At 35.1% G+C, this 26,425-nt stretch overlaps 6 protein-coding genes across 7 annotated transcripts; 3 read left to right on the forward strand and 3 right to left on the reverse strand.

Annotated features, from left to right (window-relative positions):
- Positions 1 to 133: 133 nt before the first annotated feature.
- Positions 134 to 3,633, forward strand: LOC149935011 (glutaminyl-peptide cyclotransferase-like). The gene is made up of 6 exons (XM_090154080.1): positions 134 to 269; positions 939 to 1,088; positions 1,156 to 1,425; positions 1,487 to 1,672; positions 2,727 to 2,826; positions 2,895 to 3,633. The coding sequence occupies exons 1-6, from the start codon at positions 150 to 152 to the stop codon at positions 3,200 to 3,202; spliced, it is 1,134 nt and encodes a 377-aa protein (XP_090010206.1). The 5' UTR covers positions 134 to 149; the 3' UTR covers positions 3,203 to 3,633.
- A 179-nt stretch (positions 3,634 to 3,812) lies between these two features.
- On the forward strand, positions 3,813 to 9,006 carry Glyp (glycogen phosphorylase). Its single transcript, XM_090154081.1, has 15 exons — positions 3,813 to 4,351; positions 5,322 to 5,606; positions 5,667 to 5,798; positions 5,861 to 5,972; positions 6,043 to 6,269; positions 6,356 to 6,448; positions 6,525 to 6,835; positions 6,901 to 7,015; positions 7,080 to 7,388; positions 7,450 to 7,671; positions 7,749 to 7,876; positions 7,940 to 8,074; positions 8,136 to 8,202; positions 8,263 to 8,429; positions 8,502 to 9,006. Exons 1-15 carry the CDS (start codon positions 4,106 to 4,108, stop codon positions 8,515 to 8,517), a joined length of 2,565 nt encoding a protein of 854 aa, XP_090010207.1. The 5' UTR covers positions 3,813 to 4,105; the 3' UTR covers positions 8,518 to 9,006.
- Positions 9,007 to 10,109: 1,103 nt separating this feature from the next.
- Positions 10,110 to 12,270, reverse strand: mRpS5 (mitochondrial ribosomal protein S5). The gene is made up of 9 exons (XM_090153186.1): positions 12,102 to 12,270; positions 11,776 to 11,865; positions 11,595 to 11,720; positions 11,300 to 11,527; positions 11,198 to 11,232; positions 11,047 to 11,137; positions 10,814 to 10,981; positions 10,606 to 10,742; positions 10,110 to 10,551 (listed from the first exon to the last, which is right to left on the reverse strand). Exons 1-9 carry the CDS (start codon positions 12,163 to 12,165, stop codon positions 10,171 to 10,173), a joined length of 1,320 nt encoding a protein of 439 aa, XP_090009312.1. The 5' UTR covers positions 12,166 to 12,270; the 3' UTR covers positions 10,110 to 10,170.
- A 3,328-nt stretch (positions 12,271 to 15,598) lies between these two features.
- LOC149935014 (phospholipase A and acyltransferase 3-like) lies at positions 15,599 to 17,057 on the reverse strand. The gene is made up of 2 exons (XM_090153187.1): positions 16,280 to 17,057; positions 15,599 to 16,022 (listed from the first exon to the last, which is right to left on the reverse strand). The coding sequence occupies exons 1-2, from the start codon at positions 16,736 to 16,738 to the stop codon at positions 15,750 to 15,752; spliced, it is 732 nt and encodes a 243-aa protein (XP_090009313.1). The 5' UTR covers positions 16,739 to 17,057; the 3' UTR covers positions 15,599 to 15,749.
- Positions 17,058 to 17,206: 149 nt separating this feature from the next.
- Positions 17,207 to 24,169, forward strand: Ars2 (arsenic resistance protein 2). Its single transcript, XM_090153183.1, has 18 exons — positions 17,207 to 17,479; positions 18,382 to 18,517; positions 18,587 to 18,868; positions 18,938 to 19,111; positions 20,032 to 20,201; positions 20,274 to 20,376; positions 20,721 to 20,769; positions 20,829 to 20,900; positions 21,586 to 21,676; positions 21,737 to 21,913; positions 21,970 to 22,169; positions 22,244 to 22,384; positions 22,446 to 22,622; positions 22,701 to 23,028; positions 23,096 to 23,204; positions 23,272 to 23,654; positions 23,720 to 23,795; positions 23,930 to 24,169. The coding sequence occupies exons 2-18, from the start codon at positions 18,399 to 18,401 to the stop codon at positions 24,003 to 24,005; spliced, it is 2,727 nt and encodes a 908-aa protein (XP_090009309.1). The 5' UTR covers positions 17,207 to 17,479; positions 18,382 to 18,398; the 3' UTR covers positions 24,006 to 24,169.
- LOC149935016 (tubulin epsilon chain-like) lies at positions 24,135 to 26,362 on the reverse strand. 2 transcript variants are annotated; one of them, XM_090153185.1, is made up of 11 exons: positions 26,220 to 26,360; positions 26,093 to 26,166; positions 25,967 to 26,041; positions 25,792 to 25,907; positions 25,618 to 25,739; positions 25,491 to 25,557; positions 25,316 to 25,436; positions 25,076 to 25,254; positions 24,734 to 25,015; positions 24,494 to 24,668; positions 24,135 to 24,407 (listed from the first exon to the last, which is right to left on the reverse strand). In XM_090153185.1, exons 1-11 carry the CDS (start codon positions 26,242 to 26,244, stop codon positions 24,258 to 24,260), a joined length of 1,386 nt encoding a protein of 461 aa, XP_090009311.1. In that variant the 5' UTR covers positions 26,245 to 26,360; the 3' UTR covers positions 24,135 to 24,257. The 2 variants fall into 2 exon arrangements, with proteins under 2 accessions (XP_090009311.1, XP_090009310.1); XM_090153184.1 differs by having other exon boundaries at positions 24,734 to 25,254; positions 26,220 to 26,362.
- Between the last annotated feature and the right edge of the window lie 63 nt (positions 26,363 to 26,425).

Here is a 26,425-nt window from a genome sequence, read left to right on the forward strand (position 1 = left end):
TAACAGCGGCGCTCTTGCCTTCATTGGTGGATTCGATTCGTCTGCGCGTTTTCGGTGGCAGTTTGACATCTAGCCCGTAGGACGACGGACGGCGTATTCCTGCCGACGACAAAACCGCGAGTTTCGTTCTAAATCAAAGCGCGAACGAGATGACTTTAAGCCAAGCTTTATTTTTTCTTCCACTTTTCGTGCTCTTGAGGTTTTTTATGTGGGCAACATTCAGGGATGCACCCGTAAACGCTGTGAGCTGGTCTCAAAAATCAAGCAAGGTAAATATAATACCTATAACTTAACTGAAAAGCTTAACATTTTGAAATACTTTTATACTCAGTATTGGGATATTTTTCTGTAGTAGCTGTATAATTGTTTAGACAGCCTTTACTGTATTGTATTTGACTGAGAATCTGCTTGTCATTTTCCTCATCCATTAAGGGAAAGTTTTTACAATTATTCGCCTAGCATGTATTGAATGTGTAAAACTTTCTATATTGGAAATAGGCCATTCCTGTTAGATTTATTATTTACCACATCATGCCCTCAGGTATAGGAAGTGAGGTTTAAAAACGTACATCGGTCACCGGGTTGGAATGTTATATTGAATTGCAATTCTTCAAATAAAACTTTTTGTAATTTAACAAAATATACCAACCAGGGATATTATGTTATGTTATGTAATGGGTAAATTCTTGTTATGTTTGCCAATTCTATCTAAATTTTAAATAGGAAGAAATTTTTTATACAGGTATAGACATGTCTTTTGAAATTTTCATACTTGTCCCATTTCTTAATTTATTTACTTAAAGTGGTTCTTCCCAAACGGGTTTTGCTAGTAAGGTGTTTTTGTCTGCGACTAGATGATTTGACCTTTTGACAAGACAAATTCATCTTCATACCTGTTCGTACAAGTATTAATTTAAATTTTATATACATTTTTCAAGTGGACCCACGAGTTAAGGCGGTTTGATCAAAATTCCTTGCTTACATTGGCTGAAACGAATAGCCTTCATCATGATGATTTCAATAGAACTTTAGACAATTTATTAAAGATTCGAGTACCTGGAACTGAAGGTCACAGACAAGTCAGAGAAGTATGTTTAAAAAACTTGAATTACCTTATATAATTAAGAGCTCTAATATTTAAAAAAATTTTTTAAGTATATATTCAATTCTATGAAAGATCTTGGTTGGTATGTTGAAGAAGATGCTTTTACATCCAGAACGCCGCTTGGAAGAAAACCATTTACTAATGTTATTGCCACTCTCAACCCAAATACCTGTCGACAATTAGTGCTGTCATGTCATTATGACTCTAAATACAGTAAAAATAATAGGTTTGTGGGGGCAACTGACTCGGCTGTCCCCTGCGCAATGATGATTCATTTAGCTAGAGTGTTGCACGAATCTCTTCACGATCAAAAAGCAAAAGTAATTATAAATTTTTTTATTAAGGCGAAATAAAGTTTAAAATTTTGTTCTTTTATTTTAGTCTGAAGATCTTAGCCTACAATTTATATTTTTTGATGGAGAAGAAGCTTTTGACCGATGGACTAATACCGATTCTCTTTATGGCAGCCGACATTTAGCTACTCTTTGGAATAAAACGCCGCCAACTACTGGTCAAAATAAATGCTTTAGAAATAATGAACCCATGGTTTCGAGGCTGGATCAAATGGTACCTAATATTTGTTGGTTTTAATTAGGGCTGTGCGAGTCCTCTTTTTTGGATTTCAAGTCGAGTCAGAGTCCCAAAAAATTGGACTCACCAATTTGCGAGTCCCACTTTCGAGTACTCATTCGAGTCTTCGAGTCCCTAAGAATTAGCCACGAGCAATATTCGAGTCTTAAATTTCCGAACGAGTCCAGTATGAGCATTAAATTTATTCCGAATCCAATTCGAGTCTTAAATTAATTCAGAGTCCCCAATTTGCAGTTGAGCCCTATCTAAGCTTTATATTGCTAAAAAGTCAGAATCACCCTAAAAATTAAATCAGTAATTAATATTTAAAATACTTAATTTACTTATCTACCATTTTTATAATAAGAAGTAATTTTACTAATTTACTGATTTAAGTAATTAAAATTTTCTTCAAAAATGTTTTAATATCTGGAATCTGGATTTTTTTGGTTACTAAAACTTACTACAAGAACTATTCACCATGTGAGTCATGTGACCTCTGACTAAACAAACTGCGTTAACGCTACCGCAGCGCCAATACGGGACTTTTACAAAAAAAATAAACAAATAAAAATGACGGACTCGGTGGAAAATAACGGACTCGTCTTAAAAAAATCGGACTTGCGAGTAATTTTTAGGACTCGGTGAACGGCTCACAAGTCCATTCGAGTAATAAAAATTAAAATATTTGAGTCCGAGTCAGAGTACTCGACTCGGACTCGAGACCGAGTACTCGCACAGCCCTAGTTTTAATGAATATTTGGCTGTTTTCAAGAATAGCACCTCCTCCTATATGTTAATTTTGATTGTGCCATGTTATAGCATTTTTTGCAAGGAATCTATTGCTGTTGAATTATTTTTTGGAAATTAATACTTAAGGAGATCTCCTTAAGTATTAATTTCCAAAAAATATTTTGAACGGCAATAGATTCCTTGCAAAAAATGCTATAATATAGCACAATCAAAACAAATTATAGGAGGGCGGACGCTATTCTTGAAAATTGCCAAACAATTAATTGTAATAAATAATAATTGATGTTTATTTTTTTAGGATGTTATGCTTTTGTTAGATTTAATTGGCACTGCAAACCCAAAGTTTTTTAACTATTTCCCTGAGACTAGTTCAATTTACACCCGTCTTCCAAATATTGGTAATTTTTATTTTTTTTTAAATTTTCTGTATTTAAAAATTAATATACTTAATGTTAATTGATTTCAGAACAAGAAATGAATCTGTTAAAGACCATGGAAAGTCATCCTCCTCAGGCAGTCACGGAATACTTTGATACCAGAAGTTCTTGGGCACATGTTGAGGATGACCACATTCCTTTCATGAAAAGAGGAGTTCCAATCATTCATTTGATCCCCAGCCCCTTCCCTCATGTTTGGCACAAGGATTCTGATAACAGAGATAACTTACACCACCCAACAATGGCTAACTTGAACAAAATTATTCGTATTTTTGTGTCCGAGTATTTGCATTTAGATGCTAGCAAACTGAAAAACAGTAAATTCTCTTCAAAATAATGTGTCAGTTCTGCGTATAAAATATGAAGTACGATATGAGATTGTCATTTGAAATTTCTTCGGATGAAATAATTAATTCCAATTTCTAAAATATAGCCATTCTGTTTAAAGAATTGGAAATATTTATTTCAGTTTTTTGTTTTTTAGTCAGTGACTCAGTGTTATGATAATTTCACTCTTTTTTTTCTAAAAAGTTGTATCTATCCCCTGATAATGCATTCCATTTTTTTTGTAAAAAAATACAATTCCACAAGTATTTTATTTTTTTAAGAAAATAGGACTGTAGAGCATAGCACGGAATCAGCCTTAGTTATGTTTCTTCCAAAAGGTTTTTTTATATAAATTATTATGTTTAAAAGAATTAGACGCTAACGATTCGGCGCTATGCTTTAAATGTGTTTGTTATGACGTCAGATTTTTATTATATTTTCGCTGCAAAATGTTGATTAAAAATTTTGATTTTAATTTTTTGTGTTTAATCACCTAAGAATCACGTGAAAAAAATATGGCCAATAGGTGTCGTTAGCATCCATATAAAACCAATTCTGCACATTCGTCTGCTTATTTGTTTCGCGCAGGCGCGACCTTGATGGAAATCTTTTCGCCGGCCAAGGACGATAAAAAGCTAGCGGGAAGCCTGGGAGTCAACAATCGCTGTTTTTTAATTTTTTTGGCACGAATTACGCCCGGCAACTGCACCCTTTGTTGCTAATCTCGTATTTTACCATCCACTAGTCGATGGAGGTGGTCATTCGTTAGCTCAGATTGCAGGTCAAAAATAAGAGACGCAACTTAGCTTAGCTCTACACAAGCCTTGCCTTTGAAAAATTACATCATTCCAGCCAGCCTAAAGCGTTTAAATTTTGACCTAGAAAAAGAGGTTAGAATTTCTCACTTGCTAAAATGTCCGCTCTACCCGATAGCGATTATGAAAAGCGTAAGCAAATTAGTGTGCGCGGAATTGCCCAAGTGGAAAATGTCTCCAATGTCAAGAAAACCTTCAATAGGCATTTGCATTACACTTTAGTAAAGGATAGAAATGTCGCCACCCCGCGAGATTACTACTTTGCACTGGCCCATACTGTTAAGGATCACTTGGTCAGTCGATGGATTCGAACGCAGCAATATTATTACGAAAAGGATCCAAAGGTAATATGCATTTAATATTTCATGTAACTCTGATGTCCAAGTCTGCCTTATTGATTATCAAAAAGATCATTTAATAATGTTAACCCTTAACCCTCAACAGTGGGATTATAGTTGGGAGTATTTTATTATCATGTGACCCAGATTCTTAGTAAATTGAGTTCCCCAATGCATACTAATCGTTATGATGTAACCCTTATTGCAATAAGCTGGTAAATTGTCCACCATAGTTAGTTTATTAATTATATCCTAAAATCATTGCGGACCAAGTCAATGACTATTCACCATTTGAGTATATTCTATGGTTTGACCCATAGAATTTCTCTACTGGTGGTGAATGATAGATCAAATAGCATTTGTTTCCCCTTACTCTTCTACTCAAGCTTTTATATGAATTTGCACTGTTGGAATGGGCCCAATTTTCCACCGTCTATATAATTTTAGACAAAACCACCACAAAGCTAGGGCTTTATTTTTTCTTAAACTAGAACATCTTGAATGCTTTAAGTTTATTTATTATTCAAATTGTTTAAAGGAATTAGTTTGCCAGTTCATTCTGTTATGCTGGGGGTGTAGTGCCTAGTAGAAAATTTTTGAATGGTGCTTTTTTTTGAGTGAAAGATGTCTTAAAATAGAACTATACCACATTTGTTTGTTAACAAATAGACTGTTAAACATTTCAGTGTCACCCAGTTCAAGTTGCTGCCCCCCCTGGGTTCCCCTTTGCTGAAATGGTGCCTTGGAAATTGGGGGGTCTCTTAAATTGAGACAACTACACTTTTTAAAGATATTTAATGGAGGGGAGAATTTGTCAGACTATCATTTTATTTTGGGAAGGAATTGATATCAGATTTATAGCTGTAACAGTTCAATGACATGAATCACCCCATTTAAAATATATTAGTAACTTATATGGTTAGGTTAATGACCTAACACTGATTTTTCTCACTTGCCCCTTGCAAATTATTTTCAGAGAATCTATTATCTCTCTTTGGAATATTATATGGGGCGTACATTGACAAATACTATGGTCAATCTTGGCATTCAAAGTGCTGTTGATGAAGCTCTCTATCAGATGGGTTTAGATATTGAGGAACTAGAGGACATTGAGGAAGATGCCGGTTTGGGAAATGGTGGTTTGGGCAGGCTTGCCGCTTGTTTCTTAGATTCCATGGCCACTTTGGGGCTGGCTGCAGTTGGTTATGGCATTAGATACGAATATGGTATCTTTGCCCAAAAAATTAAGAATGGAGAGCAGGTTTGTTTGCAACGAATGTTGAGCTTGTCAAAACCTAATAAAATTAACACTGCAATATAGATTGAGGAACCAGATGATTGGTTAAGATACGGTAACCCCTGGGAAAAAGCACGACCAGAATTTATGCTTCCTGTTAACTTCTATGGTCGAGTTGAGAAAACCGATAAAGGTTCTAAATGGGTTGATACTCAGGTAAATTGTATATAAAGAGTCAACTTTACTCTTAGTATTTTTTAATTATTTGTTAATTTAAGGTTGTGTTTGCCATGCCTTATGACAGTCCTATTCCTGGTTACAAAAATAATATTGTCAATACTATGAGATTATGGGCAGCAAAATCTTCAAACAGTTTCAATCTCAGATTTTGTAAGAAAATTATTAAAATGATTTCCTGTTTATTTGTAGTTGAGTTTAAACTGTGTTTTGGTTAATATAGTCAATGATGGAGATTATGTTCAGGCTGTTCTCGACAGAAATATTGCCGAAAACATTTCCAGAGTTCTTTACCCCAATGACAACGTAACTGAGGGAAAAGAACTTCGTTTGAAACAAGAGTATTTCATGTGTGCCGCTACCCTTCAAGATATCATTCGCAGATTCAAATCCTCAAAGTTTGGCTGCAGAGACCCGGTGCGAACGTCTTTTGACACGTTCCATGAAAAAGTCAGTGACATCTACTATTTCCAGACAGCTATTATCTTATCACAACCAAAGATAAAACTATAATATCCTAATACTTTATATTTTAGGTTGCCATTCAGTTAAACGATACCCATCCAGCTTTAGCCATCCCAGAGTTAATGAGAATTTTAGTTGACATTGAAGGACTTTCGTTTGATAAAGTAAATGTCTTTCGTGTCCTACTGATAAATATTTTATGTTAATGATATCTTGTTTTTTACTCGATATATATTGTAGGCCTGGCAAGTCACTGTTAAAACATGTGCGTATACAAACCATACAGTGTTGCCAGAAGCCTTAGAAAGATGGTCAGTTTCCATGCTTCAAAATTTGTTGCCCAGGCATTTGGAAATCATCTTCGAAATCAATGCCAGGCATATGGATGAAATAAATAAAAAGTTTCCTGGAGATGTCGACCGTCTGCGTAGAATGTCTCTAGTTGAAGAAGGCTATGAAAAGAAAATTAACATGGCTCACTTGGCTGTTATTGGTTCTCACGCTGTTAATGGAGTGGCTGCCATTCACTCTGAAATTATTAAGAGAGATCAGTATGGCATTGGTTGTATATTGTTTGTGTATAAACTTTACATTTTCCTTTTTTTTTTTTGTTTAGGTTCAGAGATTTTTACGAACTTAACCCTGAGAAATTCCAAAATAAGACTAATGGAATAACCCCTCGAAGGTGGCTGCTACTTTGCAATCCTAGTTTAGCGGATATTATTGCTGATGTAAGACTTGCTTATTTTTGTGAAGTATTATTATAACTAATAAAAAAATTTCCCTTGTTAATAGAAAATTGGAGAAGAATGGCTAACTCATTTAGATCAGCTGAAGAAATTAATCCCGCTCCTTAACGATCGTGGATTTGTTCGGTCCGTTCAAAAGGTTAAACAGGAGAACAAAATGAAGTTGGCTGGATATTTGCAAAAGGAATATGGAATACCTGTGAACTCTGCATCTATGTTTGACATTCATGTCAAAAGAATTCACGAGTACAAACGTCAACTATTAAATTGCCTTCACATAATCACCCTCTACAATCGAATTAAGAGGGATCCTACAGCCCCTTTTGTTCCAAGGACAGTCATGGTTGGAGGCAAAGTAAGTTTAAGTTTTTATTTAATTCCTTTTGTAATTTTTTTCTTAACGAGTTTCGCTTCAGGCTGCCCCAGGCTATTACATGGCCAAACAAATTATCAGATTGATATGCGCTGTTGGTAAAGTTGTAAACAACGATCCAGTTGTGGGAGACAAACTTAAAGTTATCTATTTGGAAAACTACCGCGTAACGCTAGCTGAAAGGATTATTCCTGCTGCCGATCTTAGCGAACAGATCTCAACTGCTGGCACTGAAGCCTCGGGAACTGGAAACATGAAGTTTATGGTTGGATTGACTTTAAATTATTTTGATATAATTTAAGTTTTAAATGATTTATATGATTTTTGTAAATTTCTCATTAGCTTAATGGTGCTCTAACAATTGGAACTTTGGATGGAGCTAACATCGAAATGAAAGAAGAAATGGGTCCGGAAAATATTTTCATCTTTGGAATGACAGTTGAAGAAGTTGAAGAGCTACAGAGGAAAGGGTGTGTAATCCAACTCCTAATGTTAGTCTTATTTTTTGTTAAATCTTTTAAATACTCTCATAGCTACAACGCTTATGACTACTACAACAAGAATGCTGAGTTGAGGCAGTGCATAGATCAGATAAACGGTGGCTTTTTCAGCCCTCAAAATCCTGATATGTTCAAGGATATTACCAATGTTTTACTTAACCATGACAGGTATATTACTTGTGTTTAATTAATACAAAAAACTCATCTGACGAAAATAATTTGGTTTTAGATTTTACTTATTTGCTGATTATGAAGCTTACATCAAGTGCCAAGAGAGAGTTAGCGATATGTTTACGGTAAATTTGAGTTTTTAAGATAAATTTTCTATTCAATTAATGGTATATTTTGAATTATAGAATACTGAAGAGTGGACAAAAATGGCTATCATGAACATTGCTTCCTCCGGTAAATTCTCTAGTGACCGCACAATTGCCGAGTATGCCAGGGAGATTTGGGGTATCGAACCTTCCTGGGAGAAACTTCCAGCCCCTCATGAGCCCCGTGATGATGATACTAGCAGCAAGTAAGTTGAATTTTTTTTTAAAGTATACCTAAAATGTCTATTCTAACCTGTTTTATTTCATTAAATTTTCAGACCTGCTAAAAAATAGATTTTTTTTACATAAATTAGATTTATTTTAATTCATTTCAAAAAATCCCTTTTACCCATTTAGGATTTATTTACCTTCTCAGTGAAATAACGTGTCCTCCACTTAATAATTATGGTAAAAGCCCAAGGTGCTTTAAAAAAAATTCAGAATTTAGTGAGCTTTTAAAAGAATTTATATATATATATATATATATTATTTAGGCCTTTCAAAGTGTTAAGTTTATAGTTTAGAAAATTAAAATTTGGTAGTTCAAAAGTAATATAAAACCCATTATATCTTCTATACTCCTAAAACAAAACGTTGTGAAAGTTGTTTTTAGAAAATACCAAGTGCCATAAAAGGCCATTCATAGAATATCATTGCCATAAAAGTAATATTGTTTAGTTTAAAAAAAAAGTTAAGTGTTGTAAATGTTCCTATATTTTCGCTCTTGTTGATTGAAAGTTTCAAAATTTATGCAACAATTTTTTGGGAAAAGTATATTAATAAACGTTGTTACAATGGTTCGTTATTATTTTTGTTTAGTGCTTGCCATTTTTAAAGTTTAGCTGATTCTGATACTAATAATAAAAATCATCTAGGCTAATGCCCAAGTTATCTTATGATATTTAGTGCCTTTAAATCGCTGGCATGCAGGGTTGGAAAAAAGTTTTTTTAATATAAACTCAAAAGACCTTTTTTTTTTTATTTTAAATCGGGTGGTTTTAAACACTGCTTTTCGCTTTTCTTTAACCGTGCATACGTATTACCAATCAATTAAAAATTATGAGTATTATTACAAGTCTCACGTCACCAGAACATTTTAGTTTTTTACAAGTCGTCTCACCAGAACTAAAGTTTTGATTTTGTATAAAATGCCTCAAATTTTATAGGAAAAATAGAAAATTTTCAAACGAATTAAAGGACAATATAGGAAAAACCATAAGGATTCCTATTGAAAAACAGTAGATAAAGTGAAATATAGGATGAAGGGTACATGATGACCGAATATAACTACTATTGCACAATTAAATATATTTATTCACACAACAGCTGTTTGCGAGACAGTTTTCACGCTTCGTCGTCAGGTGGCTGATGAACAATGGCGTAGCTGAGAACTCAGAGCCCCCCCCCCCCCCCCCCCGCCAAAAATCTCAATGGGGTTCCCCCTTTTAAATTTTTTTATGGTGATTGGGGCTCCCCTGCGCTGCGGGCCCTGCGAACTCTCAGCTACGCCACTAGTCTTGTGTGAATAAATAGAATTTTTAATTGTGCAATAGTGGTTAAATTATTTTTGTTTTTAATGTATATACACAAGCGAGCTGGTAAGAATTTCATCATTTTAAAAAAACCACATAATTAAAATTTTAAAAAAATGGTTTTAACCAGCCAACCCTGCTGGCATCTTACAGATATCTAAGATTTTCTACCTATAAACAGAGGCATACCAATCAGAAGCAATTTGAACATCATTGAAAAGGGACTGCCAAAATCTGAAGACTTTTAAATTAAAATTAAAATTTATAAGAGTTTTCACCCAAAAGCTGGACCTCATCACTGCCAATACTGATTTTCCATAATTATGTTTGTATCTTTAAATGAGAGACCACAAATTTTCTGCACGTAATATTTTATTACTTAACTTTCACAAATTCATTATACTTTGATTAAGAATCACTCTTCTTTAGTTGCAGCTAAAGTTTTAGCCATGAGAGTTTCCTCTTCTCTAATAGTTAGAAAACTTTTTAATGAACCATGTTCTGCCATTATTCTATTTCTAACTTCTGGAAAGTTTCTTTGATGCCAAGTTTTTCTAAGCCTTATTTGCCAGCTCGGCAACTTTCTGTAAAATGGAATTTTTTTAGCTTGAAGAACCTCAACTCGACTCTCATTGATTATTTCATTAAAATCTGTTATTTCTTTTGGGGGTATTTCTTTTCTCGTACGAACTGCATTTTGCTCTGGGGAGGCGACAACTCTGGGAAAGTTGTCACATTCACGACGAAATTCAATTAGATGTAACCCCATAGCATTTGCTAGTTCTTGATGGGTTTTCTATAAAACAAATTATTATTATCCTGGTTTAAATAAGAATTTTTTTAGCGGTACCTGGCTTTGCAATCCTTGAATAAAAGCTCTAGTTAGGTATAATGGATTAGTTGACTTTTCTACTTTACAATAAATATCTTTGATTCCAATCATTTCGCAAATTTCCTTAATTACCCTGTGACAAATGAGCCCATAACCTTAAAAATTTGCAAATTAATTATTAGTTTAAAATTAGAGAAATATAGACCAGATCCTAGAAAACCTCAACCTTTTGGCTTTTTTTTAACAAAGAGCCTAGTTTTGTGGTACTCGGAGCAGAAATTGTGGCACACAGTATGCTCCTCATATCTGGGTATGTATTGCAATAATTGACCAGCGTGGTTCTTTGCCTTTTTCATCGCCACTCTTCCATCAGCGGCTCGCCCCATCCCTATGCCTTTAAAAACCAAGAACGTATAAATTTACACAAAATTATGGATTAAATTGATAAATATTCTGTACCAACTAAACCATTCTTATTCCCAGTAACACAGAGAACTCTCATTTTTCTAGTTCTTCCTAAATTGCCTTTCATTGAACATACCATGCGCATCTACTTTAATAGTTCTATTAGTTTATCATCAAATTAGTTATTGTTCAATGATTTAAATACCTCTAATACTTTGCAGTCAAAATTCTCAAACATTTCTGTGACACAAGATTATATATTAAAAGATTCTTGTAAAACTTTTTAAAAACAATAAAACCACCTAACCTTCTCCAATTGGATCTGGAGGTCCAATTGACCGCCCCGGCATTTTTGTTCCAGAAAATCCTCTTTCTAGCGGGTGAAGTCTTAAAATGTTGAATGATTTCATTGAATTTCGTAGCTGGATTAGCCTTTCTTCTCTTTCCTTATCAGGAGGTAGTTCCCTTTGTTCTACCACCTCTTTGCCTCTGATAATAGGGGCGTTTAAACCAGGCCAAACCATGTTAATTTTCCCTGAATAATGGTATTTCAGTTTATGATTGCTTTCAAAACTTTTAGTTGACCTAAAATTCAAATTTACCACTTCCCAAGACTTGTCCTCTATTTAAGTCTTTGGCTGTTTTTTTCCCAACACCTTTGCCACGACCCCTTTTCCGTCCAGCATTACTAACACTGGTAACTCCTTTCCAGAGTTGTTCAGCACTTACTGAAATTACAAACTGATGGTAAACTGCATAAATGTGCACTTTGGCAATTATTACCAGTTGTTAAAAATGATGTTTCTCTTTTTTGAGTTTCATAATATAAACTGATTGGTTTTGTATTGGTGCTTCCTCTTGAAATTGAAAAACCTGTAAAGAATGACCAAATTAAGTAGGCGTAAAAATTGTAGAATACAGGATCTTATCTAAGGAAATTCAGTAGTGGGAGCAGTGGTGTATCTAAACAAATTAGGATAAAATGCAAAAAGGTAACATGGGCCCCCTCTAGCATTGAAGTGTGTGAAGTAGTGACCCCTGACCCAAGATGAAGGATGCCCATTGCAAAGGTTTTTTTTGTTATATTTATTAAACACAAAATAACTTGCTTTGCAGCGATATAGAATTGAGAAGATGTTGATGAGCTTTGCAGATATTTCGTATAAACGCCATTTTCTACGATTTAACATTAATTTACATCAAATTTTATTTCAACGATGAGCCATGCCTTTTTATTCTCCCTGCTTAATCCAAACGGCGGCTGGTCGGAATGAAATGCCATCTAGCGGGTAGATAAAAGCGGGATTGTAATAAAGCCGGAAAAGAAAGTACGGAATTTGGTGATGCGTTCGTCGTTTTCGCTTTAATTTTGATATTATTCTAGTATAATTAGGAATTTTTTGAATTTGGAAATAATATTAAGCATATTGGATTTATTAATGTAAGTATTTTCATTTTGTATTCGCTTCTTGTTTCACAACAAATTAATTTAAATTTTGACAAATGAGATAAGCTAAGCCTTTGTAAATGTTTAAAAACAAAAAGTCATGAACGCAAATACTAGAGATGGCAGCACGTTTTCAGTTTCATGTCCGGCTTTTCGCAGAATTCAGAGTTGCCAGATGTACGATCCGGATCGTATTTGTGCGATAACTGAACCCGCGGTACGATGATCCGTGTAAAAACTTTTCTTTAGAGCGGAAACCTTTATATATCTTTAAATTTTGCATCTTTAGCAAAGGTTATCTCCCAGAGTCCAGACTCCCACTTCCAAACACGCTCTTGCGGTTTGGTGGGGGCGTAATAATTGTCGCCACGAATCGTAAATATTCACAAAATATTTTCCCACGTGTTTTTTCGTACATAAAAGTGAGCTAAATTATACGGCATAATAATAATAATAAACAAAATGTTTTTTTTACCTTTAAATATCTTTTGGGCTTAAGTGACTTATTTCAGCCATGGGCCAAATAATGATAATTATTATTATTTGGCCCATGTTTCAGCCGTACGAACCTTCTTAATCTAGTACGATCCAAACTCGGTACGATAATTCAGCGCTTGGAATCTGGCAACCCTGATTTCGCTGAACCCCAATGGATATGATCATAAGTATAATATTGTATGATATAACAGATCACGAAAACCACTAGGCTATATAATAATAAAATTAAATGTGCTACGAGTATTAATTTTTGTTTTTCTATGTAAGTGCTATCATAAGCGTATAATTTGTGTAAGTTTATGATGTTAGTAATGGGCATTATAGAGTAGTGTCAGTGCTACATCACGCAACGTCACCCATGGTTTTTCCTATAGAGTAGTAGCACTCCGTATTCTGCCATGGCCGCCATTTTGGTCGCAAATTTTTTATCTATAGGAAAGAGCATGGGTGACGTACTAGAACGTCACAGTGCCATTACTCTATAGAGAAAAAATCGCGCCTAAAATGGCGGCCATGGCCAAAGCTACGAGTTTATAGGCGGTTTTTGGAAGCTGAAGAAGGGAGAGTGACGAAGCAGGCGCTATTTTAACAGGGTTGTCATGCATTTTTCATTCCAGAACTTTCAATTTATTGATTTAGATTTTAAATAAAATTTTCAAGGCGAAATAAATTAAAATAGCGCCTACTCAAAGAAAATAAATAAAGAGGAATCGAAGCTGTAGATTCCAGGAGGTCTTCAAACTATATCAGATGTTTCAAAGCTATTGCAGTTAATAATATTAATACCTCATAACATTACCTAACACATCCGAGACAAAATTTATACTCCACTATCTTCTTTGTTCCGCTTTACTATTGTCACTTTGTCATTTTCCAAAAATCGCCGCTTGGAGGAAATAGTAATTGTCATTGACGTGTGAAATATTGGAAACATTCCTTTAGTGAAAGGGGGGAGGAAATGCCAAAGAGGTTTTTTTTGGAATTGAGCTTGGTTTATTTTAGTACGCCCAATTTGGCCAGGAAGGGGTTTAGTTGTATTTATGAAGCTGTTGAGTCAATTTAAAAATAGCTTTTTTTTGGACAGAGTACTGGGAAAATAGAATTTTCCATTCCCGCGCTTTTAAAACATAACAGTTAAACTGAATTGGCAAAAATCACAAAAGTTCATTACGTGGTTTTCCAGTTTTAAGTTCCTTATATAGACTATATATATATATACAAAATACAGATAATAAATTGACAGTATTAGATTAACCTAGATTAACTACTTGATTGTAATATCCAAGTAGTTTCATATTACTTATAAATAGGCTAAGCCCGATTTCAAATGGTATATCTATCGCAATAGATAAAACCCGGGATTAACACTGGTATTCTTTAGCTTTTTGATGTTCCAAAAATATATAAATTTCCATTTAATGTTTTTGGGAAAATATTACGCGCTTAAAAACATTTTGGTATGATAATTTTTTAATCGTATTCGTTTTTGAACCCCTTTAACCACCAAAAAGTACAAGTGCGTAATAATTACTCGTTTGAGTTGCGTAAGTAATTTGCTAAAGTTTTTAATGACTGCAAAAGCGGTCTTCGTTAAAAGTATATAACCTCTTTTTTTCCCGGGAGACGCCTAGAAATTCGAAACACTTCCCGGTACTTCAAAGAGTCGAAAACACGCGCAATTTCCCAGAAAGCCTCATTGGCGGGGTAACCGTTTTCGAATCTCGTTTATTACTGCCCTGTTTGTCACTCCAAACACGTACACACGCGATGATTTTATTATAAGAATATCAAATCGCGCAAGCGGATGAAATAATAATTGTTGTTTACAACTCGGTAACAATAAATACCTCACGTTTGTTGGGTGTTTTTCATTCTAGTTTTCTTACACATGTATAGGCTCTATAGAAAATATTGTAAATAAATCGGCTTGGATGCATTATCCAACGCGGTCAGAAGTGAGGGGTTGGGGGTACGCGCTTCGCAACCCTCTCCCTGACTTTGACTTGTTTGTTAAACCTTGGGTTTCGATTCAAATATCAGATGGCGTGTTTCCTGGAAAACTCTGGTAGACGTGGTGACTAAAGGGACCCTGAAACCTCGGTTAGGGTTTTTGAAGGCTCTTTGTTTTTAACCGCGATGTAGCTGCGTTGTTTTTGAGGTTCGATCCTTTCCCCCCCCCCCCCCCGTGTACCGGGCTTTCGCACAATCGAAAGCTGGAAGGTTTTCAAGGAGACTTCCTGAACCTTTCCGACACTAAAGTCATTCCGCTCAATTTTACTCCCACCAACTATTATGTTAAGACAAAAATAGTATCCTTTACATTTCACCCCCGACACTCATGCGTGCGAAGTTTTATTATTTTTCTTTTTTGCTTTGGCGGTGGGATGTGATCGTGTGAGTAATAGAATCATAACACTGACTGGGCCAAGGACTCTTAAGTTACCATTATTCCACAGTGGAGGACGCTTCTTCCCGTTACCTTCAATTTTCGCGAAATGATTCCTGGCAACGTTGGTTTTTAGTAGACCCAGATCCAATCTAAAATAACCCGGATATTTCATTTACCCTTACACATTTTTTTTCTGGTTTTAATTAACCCCATTTTTTACGTAGCTTTTAAATGTCGATAGAGATAAGCCTAAAAGAGTAAAAACAAAACAGTTAAGTAACACAAATGTTTTATTGCTCTCAAACATAAAAACGTTGTCATTTATGACTAGCGAAACAACGTATGAAATATATCACAAAATATTTACAATGTATTAGTTGGGATATTTTTTAATATTTACAATTTGGGTTTCGAAGATCGTTGTCACGCGGCTAGGTTGCAAGGAGTCGTTCTGCCGCTGTTCGGTTTTGATGAGGAGTTGTATTTGGGGATGACCGTTCCCGGTATAATAGTACTTGGGGTCAACAATATAACCGGCGGTGTGGATGAAGACCTCCTTTTACGGTCGCGATACAAATGTCCGTAGGGGTCCAAGGAAGGCGGTGTTTGGAGGATGGCCGTTAAACTTTGTAGTAATTGCTGGCCACTGTTTCTGTTACATCCCAATGACTTGATCACGTTAATCGCCATCGAAGCCTGTTAGTATAATAAAGATAATTAGGACACGTATTTTTCCGTATTATCAAAAGTAAATGAACGGGAGTTTTTTAAATTAGGGATGTGGCATTTTTCTTATGGTCAGCTAGTAAATCGAAGCTGATATTTAGCTCTTCGTTTTTACTACGAGGCGACAAACTTAGTTTCATTTACTTTTGATCTTATATTTCGTTTCAACAAATTAATGTGGAAATTACCACTAGTAACTGTGATAAAAAAAATGAAGTAATATTCACCTGATCGGACCATCCAGATCCAAATTTCCACTGCGTCAGATAGAACTCTGAATTGTTTTTAAAAAAGTCAAAATTAACCGAAGATCCCACCGAGTTTCTGGCTTTGGTCAGTGTCTCTTGCACAGGCAGTGGTTGAAGCGACCTTTCTTTAGCGCACACCAACTTGTTATTAACTCTGACCGCGTTGAATTTGGCCACGTCGGTTAGTTTGTCTCGTCGGACGACCCCTTTGGCACCCGTCGGGATGTTTTCGCCCTTGGCACCAGACACGTGGATGACGTAATCATCACCGTCGTTGAGTACCCAGTCCGTGTACAAGGTGCGGTCGATTTCGATCAAGTCCCCCACTTCGGATTTCAGGGCATCCGCCGGCACGAAAGAGCCCAATCCGTAGACGGACGGCTCGTAATTATTTGGGTCATCCGAAACAGCGCGTTTCCTATTCCCCGTTGTTTGCATGATGTACACTTCGATTAAGAAAACTTTCGCAAGTTTTTCTTCACACGGAAGTTAATGGCTTCGATCGAGTAGTATTTTAAATTTTGGCCGATATTGTAAGGATTTATAAAAAAAAATTCTACTCTAATTCAATGTCGAAGAGATACTGCGTTATGATCTTTTCCTCATAAATTATCTGACACGACTCCACTCTGTCTGGTAACTCGAATGCCAGCTTTTCGCCGGGTATGTCCTAGGAACCTCGTTGGCTATCGCGCGAATCCGTCAGAAACTCACGTGGCTGCTTTCGCTCAGGGTTGTTGCCGTAGGCAGTTTTATTAGCGAGAGACTTGGCTTCGTACCAAGTCAATCTATAAACAAAGTGGGAACGAAATCCGATGAGGGGGGCGATATAATTTTGCCCCGTCGTACTTTTCCATTCCCCCCGTCACGTCGTCCGAGGTCACCCATCCATCCGAGCCGGGGAGGGGGGTATTTCGTAACGTAGCAAAGCAATCCGGTTGAACGTTTTATTTTTAATCATAATTATCAATTCTAGCGCTTCGCTTTAATATAAAGTGGTTTTTTTCTCTTAAAAGAGTTTTCTCCTTGATGTTTTTAGTTTCTCATTCTAACATTCTGTACCGAGGTCTTACGCCCAAATTTAGTTGGCCTCCTTACCCGTGGGTCCTTTAGAAAACCCCTTTGTTTAATCGAATCGCACCAAACTATATTGGTCTAAACGACTTTATTAGTCCTAAGGTATTATTTTTTGGGTGTTTTTGTAGATTTGTAAATTGAGCCAGATTATATTATTTAATATATTACGCATATTTTGTTTACCATTTGTCTCTGTCTCAGGAAAACTTTTCCAAGGGGTTATCGCATTATATATGTTGGAAGATATTTTTAATGCCTTCTTCATTTGTTAATATTTTATCTTATTTTTTTTAATGATAGCATTAAGAAATAGAGCTGGTCTGATAGTGAGGTTTATGGGGCCTTCCACTGCCAAAAACTGGTTTGAAGCAGTTTCCTAGAAACTCAATAGCTCGAACTATCATTAATTGAGCCACCATCCTGTTATTATAATTCTTTAAAATTAATGGTTTTTTACGTTAACCAGAAATTTCGAAAGAACTATGATCAATTTCCTTGTATTTGTTTTTAATGGGCTAGTTAATTATCTTTCACTATTTGATTTGCATTTTCTTAATGAAAAATGTATTTCTTATTAATTCGATGCAATGCCAAAGAATCGATCTTGGTATTTATACTTGCAAAATAATAAATATTTTGTAAAAGTGTTTGTTGTTTAAAAATCCCATTATCAAATGAAACTTATCAGTTTGATTTCTTTACAATGGGAATTATACACATTTCGCCTCTTGTGAAATAAATGTATCTGCTACTTCAAAAAAAAAACATTAAATCTTTATTAGCATTACAAAATTGAAATTCTATGTCTCTGCATTCTGATTTCTGTGTAGTGTATAAAAATATTGAAACACTAATTTTATTAATTAAGAACATTTCCCATAGATCACGAATATTGTTTGACTTTTCACCTAAAATTTGATAAATTTTCAATTAGCTAACTTCCTAATTTATGTGTATGTAATTTGGGTAATAGTTCTTAGAAGTAAATTTTATTTTATTTATAGTGTTAACTTAAAGAAGAATGGCAGACAGTGATGAAGAGTATGATAGACGTCGTGCCCGTGACAAATTTCGTAGGGAAAGAAGTGACTATCAAGACCGTAGAGATGATAGAGGCCGCCGTGAAGATTTTCCCGAGAGGTTGGGGAATCATTTATTAATTTTCAAAATCCTCTGCAAGATTTGGACACCATTGGTTATTTGCTATAGGGAGTCGTGGAACAACAGAGAACGAGGAGGTCGTAGGGAGTACAGAGACTATGACCCACGTGGAAGAAGAGATAGATATAGTCCACCACCTCCGAGACACGACATAAGCCCTCCCATGAAGAGAGTCCGATTGGACTGGAGTGATGACTGTGGAAGTGGTTATATGGGAGGTGGCTATGATATGGGCTACCCTGGTGGGAGAGGTGGTGGAAATATGATGGGTGGCCCTCCTGGAAGCTGGGGAGGTAGAGGCGGTATGCATCCTGATATTATGCATGGAAAGTAAGTAGACTGGTAGCCACAAGCAAGAAAAATACTTTGCACGTCAATGCAATTTTGGAAACATTTCAGTGACATGGATCCTGGAATAACCCAGCCACCGATGAAAACCTTTAAGCAGTTTCTATCAGAACAGAATGACAATATCGATGACCAAGAAGCTGTAAAAAGCTACAATGATTACAAACAAGATTTTAAAAGACAACAACTTAGCGAGTTTTTCATAATTCATAAAGAAGAAGAATGGTGAGATATATTCCTTATTGGTCACTTTTTTTATATTTTTTGTTTTATTACTATGTAGATTAAATTTTAACACTTAGATTTTAAAAAGATGTGACGTTTAATTTGTTAGTTTTTAATGGAATGCTATTTATTATAAAATAATGTAGTTTTTATTTTAATAGATTTTAACAGTAATTGCTTTTCAGGTATTGGGGACTGCCTGTAAAATCCTTTTTCCCTTTACATCCTCCCAGAACCTTTTACCCTCTCTCCTTACGATCATCCCAACCTCCCCACATCTATTTCTGATCTAGAAGCTGAATATTATAATATAACCAGGACACCACACACGCCGCGCTATACGATAGTTTTAGGTTCACACTGCGCACAAGCGGTGGTTAGCTATTGTCAATAAAGTTAAGGGTAGGTTACTAGCTAGGTTAGCTTTTAGCCTTTTTTCGCGCTATTTCATGATAAATGGTTAGGTTTTGCGTGTGTTGGGTATTTTTCACTACCGTTTCGCTTATTAAGTCCTGGAAGGTGAGGATAAAATTGTTGTCTACTTCGATGGCCAATTTTTTGTACTTTTTTTGATTTTTAGTACTTAAGTTAATCGTAAGCCTAAACCTTTCAAAACCTTTATTTACTCTTAGGCCTACTACAAGTAAAGGCAACAAAGCATACATGCATGAACTTTTAATTCAGATTGGTTTAAATTTTAACTTTAAAGCACCTCATTTGTGCTATAGAAACATTTTTTAACTTTTTGTCAGGAAATGTGTTATAAGCCCACCAATAAAGGTGATATAAATTTCTATATATCACCTTTAATATTATTTTGTTTTCTGTTACTAAGAGCTTAAATTCAATTTATGACTATTCTCTAATGGAAAGTTTTCCCCCTGCCACCTTTTTTCTTCTGAAAAAATTATGATAATTAGGTTCAAATCCAAATATCATCCTGAAGAGTTTGAACGCAGAAAGGAGGAGCAGCAAGAATCAATCAACAAACGTCTTTCCGTTTTTATGGAACTTTACCAATCACAATGGCTGGATAATGTCAGCGTTGATGCTGATAAATCAGATCAAATCATACGTTTATTAGATGCTGGTATGACTATTTGTAATTTATCCACAAGTTTTACTTAGGTCTTAATATTCTTACTCTTGTTTTCTTCCTTAGTTGTAATAAAACTAGAAGGGGGAAGCGACAATGACTTACGGTCGCTCGATGAACCACCTGAGGAACCCCCAAAGGAAAATGAATCCGTATTTAAAATAGTCAAGTAAGTTTCTACCATTTTTAACTAATGGAAGTTTCATTGTATGAAGGGTGTAGGAATGAGAGAAGTTAGAGGGGCAAAGACAACTCGAACCCAGGGGTTCTTGAATTAATGTAAAAATAGATTAGAGGCTTAAAAAATATAAAGTTTCAATTCATGTAACATTTATTTAAAACTAACAAAAACGTTAACTTTTCTCGTATTTTAACATCTAAAACCACCAAAAAGTTAGACTGGCAAATACATTAGTTGCCCCTCCTAGTAAAATATTTGATATTGGCATTGTCTCCACCCTTTATGTTCCTGCGCTCTTACATTGTATAAACAATAAATTATGAAACCAACAGGGATGAGAAAGCCATTCCAACTGACAACACTAAAGATGAAGAGGATAAGGTTAGTTATTGTTTGATGACTTTTTGTTTAGCTTTAACTTCTGTTTTGCTATTTTGTAGGATGGGAAAGATGATGATCCGAAAAAAGATGAAGATAAGGATAAAGACAGTGTTGATGAAGATACTCCAAAAGTAATTTAACAACCGTAATTTTGGATGGATGCAGTGTGACTTTTGTTATTTAAAGTTAAAAAATAGCGTTAAACTATGAAACATATTTGAAAAGTACTAGGGATGCACCGATATATTGGCCTATTTTTCTAATTCCAGTATCAGATGATATTGGTATTAGAAAAATATTTTCAGTAAAACATTTAAAAATAAAAAATTATCGATTAACTAACTAATGATAATATTTCATGTGATTGGCCGCGCCTCAAACACCAGACTTCAGAAGCTAGGTCATACCTTTTTTTAGACAGGGGGTTAAGAGTGTAAACAAATAAAAAATAACGATATTCGATTTGTGATAGAAAATATGTATCACGTAAAATGAAAAGAAACATTCGGATATGCTATTACAAACTTCTTTTCATGAAAAATTAGAATAAAATGGTATGACAAGTGCACTGAACTGTCTTTTACAATGATATTATCATATAAACTACTGTTATGATGGCCACGAATAGCCGGTTACCCATATTGGTGCATCTCTAAAAAGTACAGAAAAACGTACTTAACAAGGAGGTGAAATCCAATGTGTTGTTGGGCATATCTGCTGACTTTTTTTTATTTTGCCAATCTTTGGGGTGTCTACCCGAAATTTCAGTATAAAAAATTAATTCTTTGATTATGATTAATTTTAATCCCCCATAAGAAGAAAAAAAAGAAGTCAAAATCCAGAAATGAAAATGATGAGTCCAGTGACAGTGAAAGTAACAGCAGTAGTGGAAGCTCAGATTCCGAAGGTTGGTATATTTTTTAATATAATGCTGGAAGGTGATTAAAATTTTTATTTTTGTTTATAGAATCCAGTAGTGATATGGATGATGACGACGAAGATGAAAAGAGTAAGAAAGATGCCAAAGAGAAGGAGAAAAGAAAAAGAAAGAAATCTAAAAAGAAGGAATCAGATGTTGAAGAAGGTGAAACTATAAAAGCTGATAATAAAACGTCTTCCAATGATGAATTGAAAGATTCAAGTGGTAAGTTCAATTAGTAGTTTGTTGACTTATATTAAACTGATTTTGTACTTTTATAGATATTAAAGAAGAAGGTGAGATGCCAGCTGAAACGGAGAACATTGCTTCACCTGATAAAGAAACTGAAGAGAATGATGGAGAGAAAACTGAGAAGGTACCATCAAAAAACGAACCGTCAAAACCTTGTCCATTGCACAAAACTTGCTCGATTTTCTTGAGAAATTTACCACCAACTATAACCAAGCAAGAAGTTGAAGCGGTAATTCATCTTTTCCAATATTCTGCATCTTAATTATAGTTAACGGAGATTAAATTTAAAATATTTTGGTTTAGATGTTCAAGAAATTTGAGGGTTTTTTGCGAGTTGCTATTGCTGATCCCAGTCCAGAGAGAAGATTCTTTAGAAGAGGCTGGGTCACTTATGAAAGGAATGTTAACGTGAAGAGAATTTGTTTTGAAGTGTCCGAAATTAAGGTACATTTCCTTATTTTCATTAGGAATTGTTTTACAAAATTTAAATTTAAATTTTTTTCAGTTGAGAGATTGTGATTTGGGAGCCATTGTCAACCGTGATCTCATCCGAAGGATACGTCCTGTTAATGGAATTACTTCTCACAAACAAGTAGCCAGATCAGATATTAAGATTGCAGTCAAAATTATTCAAAATCTTGACAATCAGAGAAATCTCTGGAAAGATACTAAATCCGAAGGAGTATGTCAGTCCTTCATTTCTTAAGATGGGCCTCCGCAAATGGAAATTTATTAACAACTTTGTTTTTTTATGATGCAGTCTGGTAGTTTCAAGACAAAAAATCCTTTACTGGATAACATTTCGGACTACTTAATTGAAGAGGCTAGCGCTGAAGAGGAAGAACTTTTGGGCATATCCATTGACGAGGGTGGGCAACCTAATACCTCAGGAGAGTCCGTTGCCACCTTGGAAAGGGACGAAACCTTAATTAAGGTCTTAGACTGCCTATTGCTGTACCTTAGAGTGGTTCATTCGATAGATTATTACAACTACAGTGATTATCCCAATGAGGATGAAATGCCCAACAGGTGTGGCATTATGCATGCCCGAGGACCACCACCAAAAGATGCAGTTACTCAACAAGAAAGTAATCAAATTTTAAGCCTTTTTGTTCTTGCATATGTGCTGCCTCTAATGCAAACATTAATCCTCAGTTGACGAATATCAGTCATTTTTTGATGGAAAGATTGCTCCAATTTTAAACCCTGTTACCAAAGTGCCTAAAGACGAAGCTGTTAAGTTGGGACTTAAAGAACCTCATTCGTATCCTTGAAATATTTTGAATTTTTGGTTGATTTGGAATAGTTTTCTTTAACATTGCGTAAAATAGCGAAGTGGAGAAGTTTGTCAAAGCAAACTCTCAAGAAGTTGGTACTGGAAAATGGTTGTGCCCTTTGTCTGGAAAGAAATTCAAAGGCCATGAATTTGTTCGTAAACACATCTTTAACAAACACCATGAAAAGATTACTGAAGTTGAAACGGAGGCTGCCTACTTCAACAATTATCTGTTGGATCCTAAGCGACCCTCGCTTCCAGAACATCCATTCAATAGGCATCAGAATAACATGATGGGAGGTCCACCTGGTCACATGGGACACAACCGTGACATGCCTGGAGGACCCGGTTTTATGGGTGGGCCTGGATTCATGGGCCCACCTTTTGGAGGAAACTATGGGCATAGAGGACCAATGCCCATGTTTGGGGGTGCTAGTGGTAAATTTAATTAATTGATTTTCATCTTAATTGGAAAAGAAAAAAATATTTTAATCTTTGCAAAGGTTTTGGTGGTAGAAACTCTTACCAGGATATGCATTCGAGAGGTGGTGGAAACTTTGGAAAACTTCCCGGCCATGGGTAATATTTAGTTTTCTGTTATTGCCAAAATTTCTTTCTTATATTAGACTGGTCCTGATGGTATGATCCACAGAAAAAAATATCAGGCTTACGGGAATTTAGCTTTTAACTTGATAGTAATTATCCATTGACAGCAGGAATGTGAATAAACCTCGCAAGATGATAAGCTACAATGATTTGGATGAACCCAAAGAGCAAGATTTTTTTTAAAGTCATTGCCTGGACAAGATTATCATAATGACAATGGAGAAAGTCATCTAATTCCAGGATTTTATTTTAACTAATCTTTATGTTTGCCATTTCGTAATATTTATGAAAATATGTCAAAATTACCTATTCCCCCTTTATTTGGGAGAATAAAAGCGAGTCTCTAATTTTGTGGGTTATTATAGGTTTAATACTGCTAAGGCATACATGTATAAACTTTTAAAATTGTATAAAAATGAAATTTGAAAATACACCTTAAGAGTGGCAGATTCTTTTTGGCACTAAGGCATCGTTTTTAAATTGAATAGCGTCATATTCTGCAATTAAATTTGTAATATTTGAAAGGCCCTCTTGCATGTCACTCAACTCCATGTCATCCACATCAAGAAAGTGATGTAAATGCGCCTAAAATGTCAAAAAACCATTGTTCAAAAATGTCAGTGTGCTTTATTGCATTTGACTAAACCAAGTGGTTGTAATAGAATTCTTACTTTTCTGCGGTAGAGTTTAACAAATCTTTCCCTTACATTCTCAAAATTGTACCGAATTGCTGTTGTATTTTTAAGTGCCAACAGTGAGAAGGGGTGGCCAACAGGCGGTATGGGACAAAGACCAACTTTCCAGCCTTCCTGATTCCATTTAGCGAACTTAGTAATTTTTTGAATCCTATTTTGATGCATCATTTGCAGTCAAAGAATTACAACTATTACTAGACTAGCTTAAAAATATACCTTATTAAGTTTCGTTGTACGTCAGAAACGCTCACTTGCCCTCTGGCTAATAGAGCGCAAGCTAAATAAATTGAATCTGAATTAACAATATTTATCAAATGGTGATTGGCCAAAAATGCCTCTGTAAACATTTGATCGAGTCTTCTTGAAGGAATGTGTACATCAGCTAGGGCGTAAAGAGGGCTTAGACTAGGCACTAAGTAATGCAATTTTGGAAATGGTACAAGATTCATGGCAATTTCACTCAAGTCCACATTGAGACTGCCATGATACCTGCTGTGACTGCAAAAAAAGTTTGGCTTTTTACAAATTGATATATTCCAATTATAACAGATAACATGCCTTGTTAGGTTAAGTAACAAGTTAGCAACAATGTTGTTCAATTGGTCATAAGGTTTGGCTTTCTTTCGGAGTACACTTCCAACTGATGATGTTATTGGACTTTCTGGTTTCACTTTTCTGCCAGATCTGCCAGGAAGTGGAATGGCCTTTTCAACTTGTGCGTCAATATTAAGTAAAGCCTACGATATGTTTTTTAGATATATTTATGAAGTTATTGCAAGGCGTTTAATTTCACATCACATCATTTTCAACAGGAAAAACGCAATCAGCAAATTCTGTCAAGCGTTGTAAACAAAGCACGGTATTATATGGTGAAGTTACAACATCATCATTGAGTGAAGGAAAAACTGGCATGACAAATCTAATAAAAATGTAAGGTAAACATTAATTTCTTAAGTTTCTAAGCTCATGGTACCTTTCAACATCGGAAAACTCCGTACTGAGAAATTCAATAACTGCCGATCCCAAACCAGATCCAGTACCTGTAAAATAAGAGGAGTTAAATAGGTTTTTGAGGTAATAACTACATTGTATTTACTTACCACCACCCATTGAGTGAAGTAGAAAAAATGATTGCAAATAATCACAATGCTCTGCCTCTTTACGAACTAGGTCCAAAATCTTTTCTTTGTATTTTTTACCATAAAATTTATTGCCTACTGCCCTATAGAGAGTTTAGAGTTGTTTTTAATCTCTCATGAGGCTTTTAAATTTACCAGTTATTTCCGGATCCAGAATTATCACTTATGGTCTGTTTGCTGTCGAATAGTTTCCCTATTGAACTGCGGAGAATACTGTTTAATACCCCTTCTTCCATATCAACCAATACAGCCTGTGACAAAAATTAGCATTTAAGACATAACATTTATTTGATTGTGATGGATGACCTACTCTTGCTTTTAAACCACACATAGTTTTATCCTGCTTAGATTTTCTAAAGAAACATTCTTCTACGCAATCTTTTACCTAAAATACGGATCAACATTTCATTTATTTAAATGAAAAATATGAAATTACCAAGGCAAGTTGAGAACGCTCTCGCAATGCTAGTTCGTAAAACTGGCCCCCAATTTGATTTCCACATTGACCAACTATTAAGTTAAAAAATTAATATGGATAAGTTATTAGGTATAACAAAAATTACCTTGGATAACAATTGATTGTGTCATTTTATCAGCTTTTAAATGAGCTTATGGTGTCAGCTAAATGTTTAACTAATAAATAAATCTTAAAATTGAATCATAATCAGAGAGATAAAAATCTCTATGGTCATGATATTGAACTGTCACAGTGACCATGGCTTATAGATCCATACCAAGGCTCAAAAGCTTCAAACCTTGCCCATAACTT

This window comes from Leiobunum rupestre, chromosome 7 (assembly GCF_980474605.1).
Source record: "Leiobunum rupestre chromosome 7, qqLeiRupe1.1.hap1, whole genome shotgun sequence".
Lineage (NCBI taxonomy): Eukaryota > Metazoa > Arthropoda > Arachnida > Opiliones > Sclerosomatidae > Leiobunum > Leiobunum rupestre.